Source organism: Neovison vison, chromosome 10, assembly GCF_020171115.1.
Source record: "Neovison vison isolate M4711 chromosome 10, ASM_NN_V1, whole genome shotgun sequence".
Lineage (NCBI taxonomy): Eukaryota > Metazoa > Chordata > Mammalia > Carnivora > Mustelidae > Neogale > Neogale vison.
Window position 1 is genome coordinate 192,307 of NC_058100.1, and position 13,616 is coordinate 205,922.

Here is a 13,616-nt window from a genome sequence, read left to right on the forward strand (position 1 = left end):
GCACTGTGCTTCCTTCTTCCGCCACTCTTCCCGCCCTGTCCTTCCAGGGGCCTGGGTGGCACAAGGCCCTACCCCTTAACGGCTGAACCCCTTCACCTGCTAATGACAGAGTGAGAAGCCACAGCTAAACCCCTTGAACTTACTTCCTGACTGTTTCCCACTCCCACCTCGGGCCCCACTACTCAGGTCCCCTCAATCCGGCTCAGGACTTCCCTGTACTGACCGTCATCTAGCTCTCGCCCCATAGAAGGCAAAAGGCGGATATGCCTTCCTCTCGACATGCAGTCCACCCCGCCTGCCCTCCCTTTCCTGCACCCAGGGCTGCCTACCATCTTCCACAGCCATCTGTCATCTCCTAAGAGACCTCGCTCTTCTGGGAGTTACCCACAGGTGCGCCTAGAGCAGTTGTGTCTAGGAAGGGAACTGGGTCGGCTGTGTTTGCCCGTCACCTGTGTCCTGGATCCGCAGCGCCCTCCCCATGGACAGGCGCTGGGGCAGGTGCGGCAGGGATGAGAGCCCGCAAGTCTGACCCGTACCCACCCAGTGCCCGCAAGATGGAGAGAGAAGAGCCCCTCCTGCTGGTGGAAGAAAGAGCTCCAGTCCTGTCCCTGCAGCCATTAAGGACAACCACTTCCACGAGGACGCGGTACTTTAGGTCCAGAGCTCCCTGCACAGGTGAAGAAAGTGAGACAGAGTGGGGAAGGGCCCAGTCCCAGGACATAAAGCGGTGGAGCTGCTCAAAGTCATGCAGAAGGAAGCCTGGGGGGCTCAATCAGCAAAGCGTCCGTCTCCAGCCCAGGTCATGATCCCAGGATGCTGGGTTCGATCCCACAATCAGGCTCCCTGTTCAGCGGGGAGCCCGCTCCTCCCTCCACCCCTGCCCCTCCACCTGATCATGCTCTCGCTCTCTTGCTCTCTCTCTGTCAGAAAGAGAGCTCAAGTGGACGGGACCGGGGGCAGAAGGAAAGGGAGAAGCAGTCCCAGGACCCTGGGATCATCACCTGCGAAGAAGGCAGACACTTAACCGACTGAGCCACCAGGCGCCCCAACAAATAAAATCTTTTAAAAACAAAATAGTGCGGAGACAAAAGGGCCTCGAATCCCATCTTCTCCATGGGCTGGCTGTCCCAGCTCTTTCCCCACTGCTGAGCAGGTCAGAAGAAGGAGGTCAGGTTTCCAGTGCCCCACACTGGCTGGCTGTAGCAGGTCACTGGGCCGTCTGCCGGCGGACTGTGCCGGCCTCTGCTCTAAGGGCCCGGGGCCTCTGCTGTGGTTACAGGGATTTGATGGCCCCACTTGAGGGTATGGTGTTTCCAGGAACTCCTCCAGTCTGTGTGAGCTTGGGGAGCAGAGTTTAGAAGCCCCAGGTCCCTTCCCTGCCTGACTTAGGGAGCTGAGACTGGGGAGACTCATCTTCGGATCAACTTCTCCCTGACCTTCACGACCAGGTAGGAGTCACCTTCTGGAGGCAGTTTGGAGAAAGAGAAGCAGCTGGGGGACCTGGGGATGCCCCAGGGTGGGGCAGGCACCTCTACCCCTCAGCGCCCCCTCCCTTTCCCAGTGTTCCATGAGTATGTGTGTGACCCTGGCTCCCCGCCAGACCGTGGTCTCCACGGGCCAGGCTGCGGCACGTGCGCACCTGGGCCTCATTCCCAGCGGCAGGGCAGCAGCTGGTCCATGGAGGCTTCTCAACCAACAGTGACCCTGCAGGTGTTCTAGAATGTCCCACGTGCTCCTTTCCTGTGAGTGGTGTGCAGAAAAGAGGGAGAAGGCGGAGCGACCAAGACCTGAAGACGAAAGGCTTCTTCATGTCTCGAACTGGAAGGGAGGGGGCAGCAAGGGGATGGGACTCCAAAGCCCCGCCCAGCTCTCTTCCGGCTTCTCAGCCTTCGTCTGTTGCCCCCTAGAAGCTTCCCTTTGAGGAAACGGATTTGTCTTGAAAACAGTCTGAAAATCATTGCCTAAAACCCACCTGCCCCCCCCATGCTTGACTGATGCTCCCCAACGTCCCCAGCAGGTGGTGGCCTGGCCTGAACTCCTCCAGGAGAGGGAGTTTCCTAATGTGGCGCTGACACTGGGAAGGTTCTGCATCACACCAAGCCAGAATCTGTCGCCTTGTGCCCGCCGGCCCTCCACCCTGGTTTCCCCTCCACATCCTTGGAGGCACAGGGAGAATCTAATCCCTTCCAGCCATGCAGCCACCCACCTTTTCAAAGTGTTTCTCCTAAATAACACCCAGACTTTCTCCAGCCTCCACACCTTTGCACCAGGAATGCTCTCAACACCCTGCGGTCTCCAGCAAGTCTTCTAGGGCCTCTGTCACTGCCGCCATGAAGCCCTCCCTGACCGCCATCTTCTGCAAACATGTAGGGGCTAACCCTCCAGGCGCATGAACTCTCAGACTTCCACCACTGCATTCCTCATACAGACCTGGAAGCCCTTATCAAGTCTGATGATGGCCCCGAAGGCAGAAGTTACAGCTCAACTGCCCCAGGTGCCAGAATGAAACACTACAGATGAGCAAGTGGAAGTCGGGGGGTCCTGGGGACGGGGGGGGGGTGTGCAGTTTGCTGAAGAGGGCGGAGCTGCTGCGGGGCAAGGTCGCAGGGGACAGAGCTTCGTAGATGCCAAGAGTTCCCCTTCTGCCGTCTCTCTGTTAGCTCAGTCTGGGAGTAGGACGGAGTTCTAGGATCCAGGGGAATGCCTGACAGTGAGCCCGCCACAGAGCCCTGAGGGATTGTAGGAGAGCTGGTGCAGCTGATTTAGCCCCTTCCATCCCAAAAAACTGGTTCTGTAAATAACCCTAAAAATTTATAGAACCACAGAAGACCCTGAAGCCAAAACCATCTTGAGAAAGAAGAACAAATCTCCAGGTATCCCAACCCCAGATTGTAGACTATACCACAAAGCTGCAGGAACCCAAACAGCGTGGCCCTGACATAAAAAATGGACACACAGATCAATGGAACAGACTACAGACCCCAAATAAACCCACGATCATATGGTCGATCAAGTCAACAGAGCAGGCAAGGGTATCCAGGGGGGAAAGGACAGTCTCTTCAACAGATGGTGCTGGGAAGCTGGACAGTGCATGCAGAAGAATGACACTGGGCCACTGTCCAACACCACACACAGAAATAAACTCAGAGTGGATTAGAGACCTCGGTGTGAGACCTTAAACCATCCAATTCCTAAAACACGGGCAGTAAACTCTTAGACTTCAGCCTTTGCAATGTTTTCCTCCATAAATCTCCCCAGGCAAGGGAAACACAGGCAAAGAGAAACTACTGGGACCACATCAGACTAAGAAGGGTTCGCGCAGTGAAGGAAAAGATCAGCAAAAAAAGATTCAACCTCCGGAACGGGAGAAGATACTTGCAAATGGCGTATGTGATGCGAGATTTATATCCAAAGCATATTAAATGACTCAAGCACCTCAACAGCAAAAAACAAATTTTAAAACAGGCCAAGTGCCTGAAGGGACGTTTTTCCAAAGAAGACACACAAATGGCCAACAGACACACGAAAACATGCTCAGCACCTCAGCGTCAGGGAAACGCAAACCCAAACCACAGTGGGAGATGGCCTCACACCTGTCCGAACGGCTGCGTTAAAACAGAGAAGCAGCAGCAAGTGTTAGTGAGGAGGTGGAGAAAAGGGACCCTCGTGCACTGCTGGGGATGTAACCTGGGGCAGCCACTCTGGAAGACGGTGCGGAAGGTCCTCACACTTAGAAACAGAATTACCGTGATTCTATTTCTAGGTATTTACCTGAAGAATACAAAAACACGAATTCCGAAGACATGTGCACCCCTCCGGTTATTGCAACATTATTTACAGTAGACACGGTATAGAAACAACCCAAGTGTCCATCCGCAGACGAACAGATGAGGAAGCCGTGGTGTGTACACACGACAAAATGTCACTCAGCTGCCGAACAGAAGGAAATCGTCCCACTTGTGACAACATGGCCGGACCGAGCGGGTACCGTGCTCAGTGAGGTAAGTCAGACAGAGGAAGACAAGTACCATATGATTTCCCATGTACACAGAATCTAAAACAAAACAAAACAAACAAACAAACAAATAAAACCCAAAAAAGGCATAAAAGGACTCAAATACAGAGAACAAAGTTGTGGTCGCCAGGGCAGCGGGGGTTGGGCGTCGGGGGGGGGGAACAGGTGAAGGAGAATAGGTAAATTTGACTATAACAGATTTCCAGCTGTGAAATAAGTACGTCACAGGGATAAAATGTGTGGAACAGGGAACACAGGCTGCAGTACAGTGTCGTGCGGTGACTCTGCCGACGACGTGTGCCGGCTTGTGTCGTGCGCCCTGACGCGGCATTGCCCGTCAGCCACACTCCAACTAAACATTAAGAGTAGAAAAGCCGGTGGGCGCCTGGGTGGCTCAGTGGGTTAAGCCGCTGCCTTCGGCTCAGGTCATGATCTCAGCGTCCTGGGATCGAGTCCCGCATCGGGCTCTCTGCTCGGCAGGGAGCCTGCTTCCTCCTCTCTCTCTCTCTGCCTACTTGTGATCTCTCTCTGTCAAATAAATAAATAAAATCTTTAAAAAAAAAAAAAAAAAGTAGAAAAGCCGGGGCACTGGGTGACTCAGTGGGTGAAGCCTCTGTCTTTAAGCTCAGGTCATGATCCCAGGGTCCTGGGATCGAGTCCCGCATCGGGCTCTTCCCTTCCTCTCTCTCTGCCTGCCTCTCTGCCTGCTTGTGATCTCTGTTCGTCAAATAAATAAATAAAATCTTTAAAAAAAAAAAAAAAAAAAAAGAGTAGAAAAGCCAGTCCTGTTGGGTAGAGAGGAGCTGGCTTCCTTCCTCGGGATGAGGGCTCAGATTCCCACCTGACGTGAGAGTCATCCCCTGTGAGTAAGGAGTCCTCCGGGAAAGAGGAACTTCTGGGGTTTCCCCTCCGCACAGCGGCCAAAGAGCAGAGCTCACCATGAACGCCCATCCCCGGTTCCTGTAAGGAGGAGCCGCCCCTTGGCAGCAGAGCGTGAACTTCTGGATGACTTTCCGGGAGGGACAAGGAAGGGAGAGTGGCGGCCGGACCCTTCACGGCGCTCTGAATGTGCTCTGGGGGACACGGGATGCTCTAGGACTGGGCGAAGAGGAGAGTTCTCTCCTCATTCACTTGTTTGTTCATTCCTTCGCTTGACACACTGACGGGTGGGTGACAAGGCCTCGCCTGCAGGCCTCCTCAAAGGATTTTCATACAGAAAATGCTAGGTCGGAGAGGTTAAAGTTCGGTGGCACTTTGAGGTAGGAACGTGACCCTTGAGCAGAGGCTGGAGGCAAATATAGACCCACTTCAAGCCTGTGCGCCTCCTGGGATAAACAAGCAGGTGCTCAGATGAGGCCTAGACGTGGGCAGGTGTGGGGTCTGGTCGGAACCGGGGAGCCCTGGGGTGGCAGAGACGTGGGAGAGGCCGAGGGGGCCAGCCTGTGTCTAGGCCTACAGCTTGCACTCTCCACGGGAGGATGGAGGGCAGGAGCAGTGTGGGCTTTAGGGAAGGGTGTGACTGAACCACACTTCTATGTTCAAGTCTCTCTGTCTGTGGGTTATGGGATGGATTTGGGGTGGGAACGAGATGACAGGCCCGGGCCAGTGAGGAGGCTGCCAGACAGTCCGGTGGGAGCTGACCAGGCCCAAGATGGCCCTTCTCAAAGAAGCGTCCAGCCGGGATCTCAGCCAGGCAGGCCGGCCCCCCACACTCTGCAGGGTAGAGAGGGTAATTCTGCGCTATTTCCCAAGACCGCGACAGGAAGAAAGGCCTCCACTTTCACCAGGCTGGTGAAAGTTTACACAACCCTGACACAAACCCTCCTCTGAGGAAAACTCCAGAATCCAGCCTCCACACCCACGCCCTCCCAAAGTTACCGTAGAAAACCCTGTGTCACAGATTTTGACATTCCAATTACCAAAGTGACAGCAGAGCTGAAACAGAAGGTTGCCCAAGTCCTCTTGCCTCTGGGCCTCGGGCCCGAGATTGTCCTCCACCCCAGCGCTCCAGGTGGCTCCACGGGGCCCCAAACCTGGCCTGACTGGGCCCCACACCCTGCCTCAAAGATCCCCTCACACACACGGGACAGGGAACGTAGGCACCTGAGAGGGCCAGCTGGCCTATTCCTCGGAGCACCCCCAGTTTTCCCACTTTCGCCCATGCACCCAGAACCATCATGTGCGCCTCAGAGACGGGCAGCCATTGCCGAGTCCCAGGGGAGCAGCCTGGGCCCAGTTCCAGTCCACCCTCCTCCTCCTGCCTCCGCTGCCCCTTCTCCAGGCCGCACACGCCTCCCTCCATCAGTCTACGTTCTCGCTCCGAGTCTTCTCCTCTCATCTGCTTTCTGCCCTCCTGGTCTCGGGGCTGAGACCAAGGAGCCAAGTGCTGAATGCCAAGGAGCTCGGGTCGTTCCAGGAAGGGCAATGCCTTTGAGAAGTAACTCAGGGTCCGATCTAGCCAGGCATGACCCCCCAAAGCAGAACATGTGCAGCCTCGACAGCACCTAGAGAAATCATGAGGGAAAAGAGTAAGGCCTGCAGCCCTTGAGCCTGGAAAAGAGAAGCAAGGGAGGTCATGACAACTGCCTTCAAATGTTGCTGAGGTCGGGTAGAGGGGAGTCCCCCCATTGCCAGCACCCTCTGTGCTGGGCCCACCCTCCCCACAGCCTCCAGGAGCGGCTCACTGCTTTCTGGACCAGGCGCTCTGTTAGAAAGCACCAAGTCGGTCCCACGACACCAACACCGCTCGGTCATGCATGGATCCAGCGGCTGGACGTTGAGGAGCAGCGGCGTGGGGACATCACGCCGGGCGCTGGCCAGGCCTGCTCGCTTGAGTCCACGTCTAGAGGAGAGTCAGGCAGTAAGCAAACCGAGGAATAAAGAATCGGTGGTTTCAGAGCTGATGAGCTGCACAAAGAAAATCAAAGAGGAAGATGGGATAGAGTGTTGGGCCCGGAAGCAGCCAGGGCCTCCCCGGGGAAGCAGTAAGGCAACCGAGGCCCAAGAGCCAGGCTTGGAGAACTTCTGATGGGCTTTATTCTGCTAAGTGACACAGTGGACTTGGTCTGGAGGCTGTTGGGCTGCTGTGCGGAGGAGGGTCGGAGTCCAGAGTAGAAGTATGGGGAGTGGCTAGGAGGCTGTGGCACTGAGCCTGGGTCTTCAGATCAAACGCGGTGTTAGGTCCCTGCCCTCCAGGAGCCCTCAGCCTAACGGGGTAACAAACACCCAAGTAGATATTTTCAATATGATGGTGTGGACCAAAGAAAAGCCAAGACGGGATAACCACAGGTGTCCTGGGGAGCTCGGAGGACCCACCTTCTGCCTGTGTCCTTGGCATGGGTGGAGGCGGAGAGAGAAAGAAGGCGAGGGTAAGCACCTGCAGATTAATGCCAAGGTGAGTTTTGAAAGGGCAAGAGTTGAGCTACTGTGTGCCCAGGGCTGTGTTTGTTACCTAATCAGAGAAATCAGAGAAGCATAGTCGAGTTCACTTCCTTTAGACTTAGATGACTTTTTATATTGGCCAAGCTAAAACGTTGAGTCCTAGTCACTTTTGCCCTGGGCTCCCGGTAGCCCCCTCCTTGAGTGCATGTCATTTCCTGACTTGCAAAGTCCTGATGTACATGTTGGCTTGGCCTGGCTTGGCTTGCAGTGGGCCAGCAGCCCTCCTGAGATGTCTCTCTGAAGGGCTAGGTGTTGCACCCGAGACGATGGAATTGGTGTCCCTTACTGAATAATACGCCGCTGCTCACAGCACTACCCCGATGGGCAGGCGAGCCCAGCATTCCAGGAATCTACTGTGCATGGGAGAGTGGAAACATGAGAGGGATCTGAGGGGGTGAGCTCCCCGGTGGATGCAACGACTGGGTTGGGCCTTGGTGGGCAAGCATGGGATCTGGATCCCAGTGATCTGGTGCCTAATACAGGGTAGATGCCTTAAAGAGACAAGAGGCCACTTCAGGAAAAGAAGACAACAAACAGCACAGCAAGTGCAGAATCCAAAAACTCCAAAAGTTCACAAGGAAACTAGAGAACATTCCAGAATGGCCACTTCTGAGTGGTTCTGAGACCAGAACCGAGAGTGGAGGACAGGAGGCTGATGACAAGATGCTGCAGAGAACAGGTCCGGTCTCTGGTCCTGTGGTTCAGACCTGTGGTCTTTGGATCCAACTGTTGATTCACGATGCCAGCCGTCATCTGGGGACAAGTCTCTAGTCTTGTCTGGCCCAAACAGCTCTTTCCAGGTAGAAAGACTGAGGTTCAGACAAGGGAGGCCACTTCTTCCCACTTCTTCCCACTGCTTCCTGGCTCTGTGAGTCTAACCAGGCACATTGGAATCCAGACTGGGTGCCTTCCCTTGCCCTCAGGTACCTCTGGCTGATGAACTTTTACCAGGTTTGGGGGCCTTAACATTTCTCTAAATAGGATGTAAGTTCAATCCGTGGTTCAGTTGGCTCTTTTGAAACTAAATCATGGCTGGTGAATGTTTTCACAACAGCAAATACACTGGGTTTGTTCCCAGTGGTTGGTTGTTTTCCAGCACATTCTGACAGGACTCCGTGTCTCAGAACTGGTCACACACCTGTGAGACCCCTGGTCTGGGCAACAGCAGCCTGGTCCTGGTCCAGCCATTTCAGGATCTTTAGGGAAAGACAGAACTCAGCTGCCCTTGTTTCCCTCCCTGTCCAGCCCCGGTCAACTTTATCCAACTCTATCCTAAAATTACCCTCATCTTTGCTTGGGTTTAAAATACCCGTCACTGTTGGGCTTGCAGCAGCAAGCAACTGACCAGTGACAGCCATGACTTCCTAGACAAGCCAGTGTCTTGCAGTGACCGCTGCTGGCTGTTGAGGGCTTGCATGGTATCAGGAGCTGTGCTGAGTGCTTCCCCTGTTCTGTTAGGTCGTCTGGTCCTCACACCAACTCTGGAAGAGAGGGGCCATGGTTCTCTTCACTTTGCTGATGGAAAACTGGGACTTGGAGATTTTGAGTGACTCATTCGAGGTATCATGGTAAGGAAGTGGTAAAACTAACCCTAACCCTCATACTCTCGACCGCTACCCCTTCATGTCCAAGAACACACTTCCTTCCAGTGCTTCTAGATCCCACCCAAAGCTCTCCTCCCTCCCATCAAAACACCTGGAATGTTAAATCTGGGTGACACCTGAGTGTTCACCTAGTCTAAAATCTTCAAAATGAATTTCTTTAATTCCTTTGGATTCTTCAGAAATGAGAACAGAAGTCCAGAGAGGCAAAGTGCTTCACCTACTGGGGTCACCCAGCAAGTGAGGGCTTTCCTGACTCTTTCCCTATCATCATCTAGGCTGGGGCCATTCCAAGATCCCCTTTTCTGGGTTCTAAATTCCTTCCTCTTCTGCCAATCCAACTTCACCCCATCACAGCCTACCATACTTTCCTCCTGCCTCAGCTTTTCCTCAGATCCACATCCCATAGATGTGGCGGGCAGCCCACCAAACCTCCCACCCCAGGCCTCAGTGGTCAGGACTGGGCACCTCCTGGATTCCGTGCTCAATCCCAGCTTCCCTCAGCAAAGAATAAACAGAGAGACAGACCTACCCCTTCCCCAATACAAAGATCCCCTTCTTAGCTGTCATTCCTGGGCTCCAGAAAATTACCTAATCTTTCTCAAAGGCTGTCACTAACTCTGCCCTCTGGCCTATCCCTCCTGCTGCAGACAAGCCAGAGGGAGCAGCCGCGGGAGGGTCGCCCAGAGACCCAGGCTAGATCCTGGGGCTGTTTCTGCGGCTTCCCAGGCTGCTCAACTGCTGGCATGGAAAGTCAGAGACTGGGGGCTTTGACAGTACACACGTACTTCTCACGATTCTGGACTGAAAGTGCGAGAGCAGGTGTCAGTGTGGTCAAGTCGTGGTGAGACCTGACCTCCTGCCTTGAACACAGCACCTTCTGCTGTGTATGCTCCTGGAGAGAAGGCCAACTCTCCCTCTCTCTCTCTGCCTTCTTCTTATAAGGGCACTAATCTCATTGGGAGGGCCCCAGCCTCACGACTGATCTAACCCTAACCCCTGGGAGGCCCTACCTCCAAGCACCAGCACGTTTGCCCATAACAGTTCGGTGCTCTGACACCAGCTGCAAGGAGTGTGACCTCAAAGGGACACCCACCTTCGGCAGACTGAACTCAGCCCCAGAAGGGGCTGAAGACAGGGACGCCCCCAGGGACTTCCACTGACTCAGATGAATGCACTTCTCACCAGGAGGCATTGACCCTGTCCCTCAGGGACACGATCGCTGCTCTCAGGGTCCTCTACCGTCTCTGGTAGGACAGAATCCTACCAACAGCCACACTGGTGTCCGTACGTTCACCCGTGTAAGAGAGGTTCACGAAACCCCGTCATGTGCCAGGCACAGAGAAACAGCACCTGCCCCACGGAGGAGACCGACGTTACACAATCCCGTGAGGAGATGCCGAGTGACAGCAGGAGAGAATACAGAAGGAGAGCTGCACCGTTCTAGGGTATTGAACAAAGAACCTGGCCCAGACCGCAGGAAGGAGGGAGACTGGCCAGTGAAGGGCTCCCTCACCAGGCCCCATGCTGGGTGGAGCTAACCCCCTTCTCCCTGCTCCCACGTCCCTTATCGCTCCCAACGCCTTCCTGCCCCCCACCCACACCCTTGAAAGAATCAAAGAAATTCACGGAAATTCTGCATCATTTTCCCCCTTTCAAAGTTCTACCCCAAATTTCATGTCCAGGGGTCTACTCCTCCAGGATACCTAAGTGACCCCAACACCCAAGCCCAGGCCACTCTCCTGTTCCCCATGCCCCCCTCTGCTTCCTTCTGCCAAAACAAATACAACAGTGTGTGGGGATTTCTGCTGCTTGGGTTTTCAGCTGGCAAGGACTTTGTCTCTTGTCTCTGCATCCGCAACATCAACCCCATCTCAGGGAAACATCTTTGGAGTGACCCTTGACCTCTCGTTGCCAGCTTCAAGTGTTTGCAGAGCCTGAGTATGCTTTAACACCAGCCCTCCCGCCCCTAGTCTGGCCCCCACATCCCTCAAATGGGCTGGGGCTGCGTTTCCAGGGTGATCGCCGTGAGCTACACGTGATCACTGGCCTCCTGAATGGTGACTGTCAGCATGAGGCTGGATTTCAGAGTCTTAGAAAAAAGAGAAAGAATGCAAAATATCTCAATAATAACCTCTATACTTCTGGGGTGCCTGGGTGGCTCAGTCGGTTAAGCGTCTGACTCTTAATCTCAGCTCGAGTCGTGATCTCTGGGTCGTGAGATCGAGCCCTGCATTGGGCTCTGAACTGAGCAAGGGCAGGGGGACGGGGTCTGCTTGAGATTCTCTCCCTCTGTCCCTTCCTCTGCCTCTCTCCTTCCCCCTTTAGCTTACTTCATACCACTTACCACTGTCTCCCCCATATCATAGGATGTGCTTTTATTTGTCTGTCTGTTTGTCCGTCTGTCTGCTTGTTTGTCTGCTCTCCTCCCCAGCTGGACAGGGTTTTGTCTTCGGTCTCTGGCTATCACAGACGTTCAGGGAATATTTGTTGACCAAACGAAAGAAGGAGCCAAACAGCGGACGTTTAATAGCTGGTGAATAAACGAACAAACAGGCAGGGCTTCCCAAGGCTCTAAACGAGGTCTGTCAGACTCTCGGGGGTGAGGTACCTCCAGTTCGGGGACCGCGGACATGGAAAGAAAGAAAGTGCACACTACCGAGAACTTTTCGAGAATACGTTTATTAACTCTCCCTTTCCACGTGCAGGGCTGGGCTGCAGTGACTACAAGGAACGGATTTCTTGGGGACTCTGCCGGAGAAAAGCCCCTGAGAGCTTCCTATTCCTTGTGGATATCCTCGTGGGCAGTAATCAGCACACGGGCCAGGAGGGACACGAATTCGGGGAAGCTGATCACTCCATCTTTATCAGCATCCAGCTCTTGGAATATTTTGTCAATGGTAGCTTGATCTTTGGTGTTCTAGAAGGGGCATGAGAGACAGTGAGCTCAGACTCTTCCTCCCCTTTCTCCAGGCCTCTCGCCCCTCAGAGCTGGGCTCAGGGAGGCCCAGGGACGATTAACTCATTCGCCAAAACTGCGCTGGAGAACCCAACGTGACAAAACAGAGACCGAGGGACGCAGCTGTCATGAGCTAACCCTCGAGCCACACGGGTCTCAGCCGGCTCCCTGCAGCTCACCAGTCCCCCCAGGTGAGTGAGCCGTCCCAGACGGAGAGGTGAAGAGAGCCTGAGGTGACAGAGTGAGTTCTGGAGAGAAGGAGGTGCACACGCGTGCACACACACACACACAGTCCCACAGCTCAGGAGAGCACCCTCAGGCCAACCCCAGCCCAGGCCTTCAGCGAGTGAGTTTGGGTGCGAGGGACGTCACCTACCTTGAGGGCATTTGGAAGTTCTCTTGTGGTCAGCTGCTTCATCTCACCCTTGGAAAGCTTGTCGGGGTCCCCCACCCGGACTGAGTACTGGTGGAACACGTTGATGATCCCCTCCATGTGGTCCTCCAGCTTAGTCATCTTCTCAACCTTCAGAAGACACGGGAGGTCCAGGGCGGGTCCAATCCCACCCGCCCCCAGTCCCCTCTCCCCTCTCGTTCTGGTTCAGACAAGGGGTGACTCCCCCGCCTCTGCCTGGTGTTCTCTCTGCATCATTTGATCTGCTGTGAATTTTTCATTTGTAGTTAGACTTCAGTTTAAAGTCTAAAAGAATCAGCCCCCGTGGCCACAGTGTCCCGTGTCCCCCTGTCTCCTAGGGAGTGTCACTCAGGGTGCTGCTCACTCAAGCACACGCAGGAAGGGTTTGGGGGCTGGCCAGGCTCTTCCCTTTCCCCAGATGATGGCACTTCGGCCCCAGGCCTCCCGCAGACATTTACCAGCCTCTTCCACCTTCACAACCCCAGGTCCTGAGCCTGGCTCTACCTGGTGCACCAAGGACTGGTCTCCTTGAGGCCAAAATGCCGTCAGTCCAGAGGCGCTCTGGCAAGCAGAACGCTGTGGCTTCCAACAGCCTGCGGTCGCCACCTGCAGTCACCGCCCTATGAACCCCCCATAGCCAGGGACAGGACACTCACCTTCAGCGAGCTGGAGAGCGGCCGTGCAGCAAGCGGCAGGTGCTGGTGAGGAGTACGGAGCCCGGAGGCTTTTATAAGGCACCGCAGGCTTCACCGTCAACATCGAGTGAAGAAATCTCTCTGATTCATCTTGCAATTGCTAGACAATGCTTTGTTGCTCAACAGAAGCTCCAAACCTGAGGCTTTGACTGGAACGTGAGCCCTCCAGATGGCTCCCATGGTACACGCCACCCATCCCTGCTCAGCCTGACACAGACCCCCAATCTCACCCCCCCCCCCAAAGGGCCCTCAGCTCTGGGACAGGACCCCGCCTTCAGGTTTACCTCTGTCCCCTGAGTTAAACTGTGGCCTTTTACTGGGAAACCCTAGTAACAGGAATCCTAGGAACAGGTTTTGCTGTCTGGATGGCACATACCGGGAAAGGGAAGGACTGGGGAGAGGCGTTTGCTGAGTGTCTATTACAACAAAAACAATAATGATAATAAAAACCATCAAAGTGGACGTGCACTCCGGGAACAGGGAAAGGCACTCA

The 13,616-nt window shown here is 54.6% G+C and overlaps 1 protein-coding gene across 1 annotated transcript; it reads right to left on the reverse strand.

Moving 5' to 3' along the window:
* Positions 1–11,720: 11,720 nt before the first annotated feature.
* On the reverse strand, positions 11,721–13,329 carry S100A12 (S100 calcium binding protein A12). The gene is made up of 3 exons (XM_044266154.1): positions 13,085–13,329; positions 12,393–12,539; positions 11,721–11,977 (listed from the first exon to the last, which is right to left on the reverse strand). The coding sequence occupies exons 2-3, from the start codon at positions 12,528–12,530 to the stop codon at positions 11,837–11,839; spliced, it is 279 nt and encodes a 92-aa protein (XP_044122089.1). The 5' UTR covers positions 12,531–12,539; positions 13,085–13,329; the 3' UTR covers positions 11,721–11,836.
* Positions 13,330–13,616: the final 287 nt, after the last annotated feature.

What these genes read in the sequence shown, in the direction of transcription:
- S100A12 (XM_044266154.1), bottom strand. Translation starts at nt 12,530, where the DNA reads ATGACTAAGCTGGAGGACCACATGGAGGGGATCATCAACGTGTTCCAC. An exon ending in AACTTCCAAATGCCCTCAAG is followed by an intron (nt 11,978 to 12,392) that starts GTAGGTGACGTC and finishes TGCCCCTTCTAG; the next exon opens with AACACCAAAGATCAAGCTAC.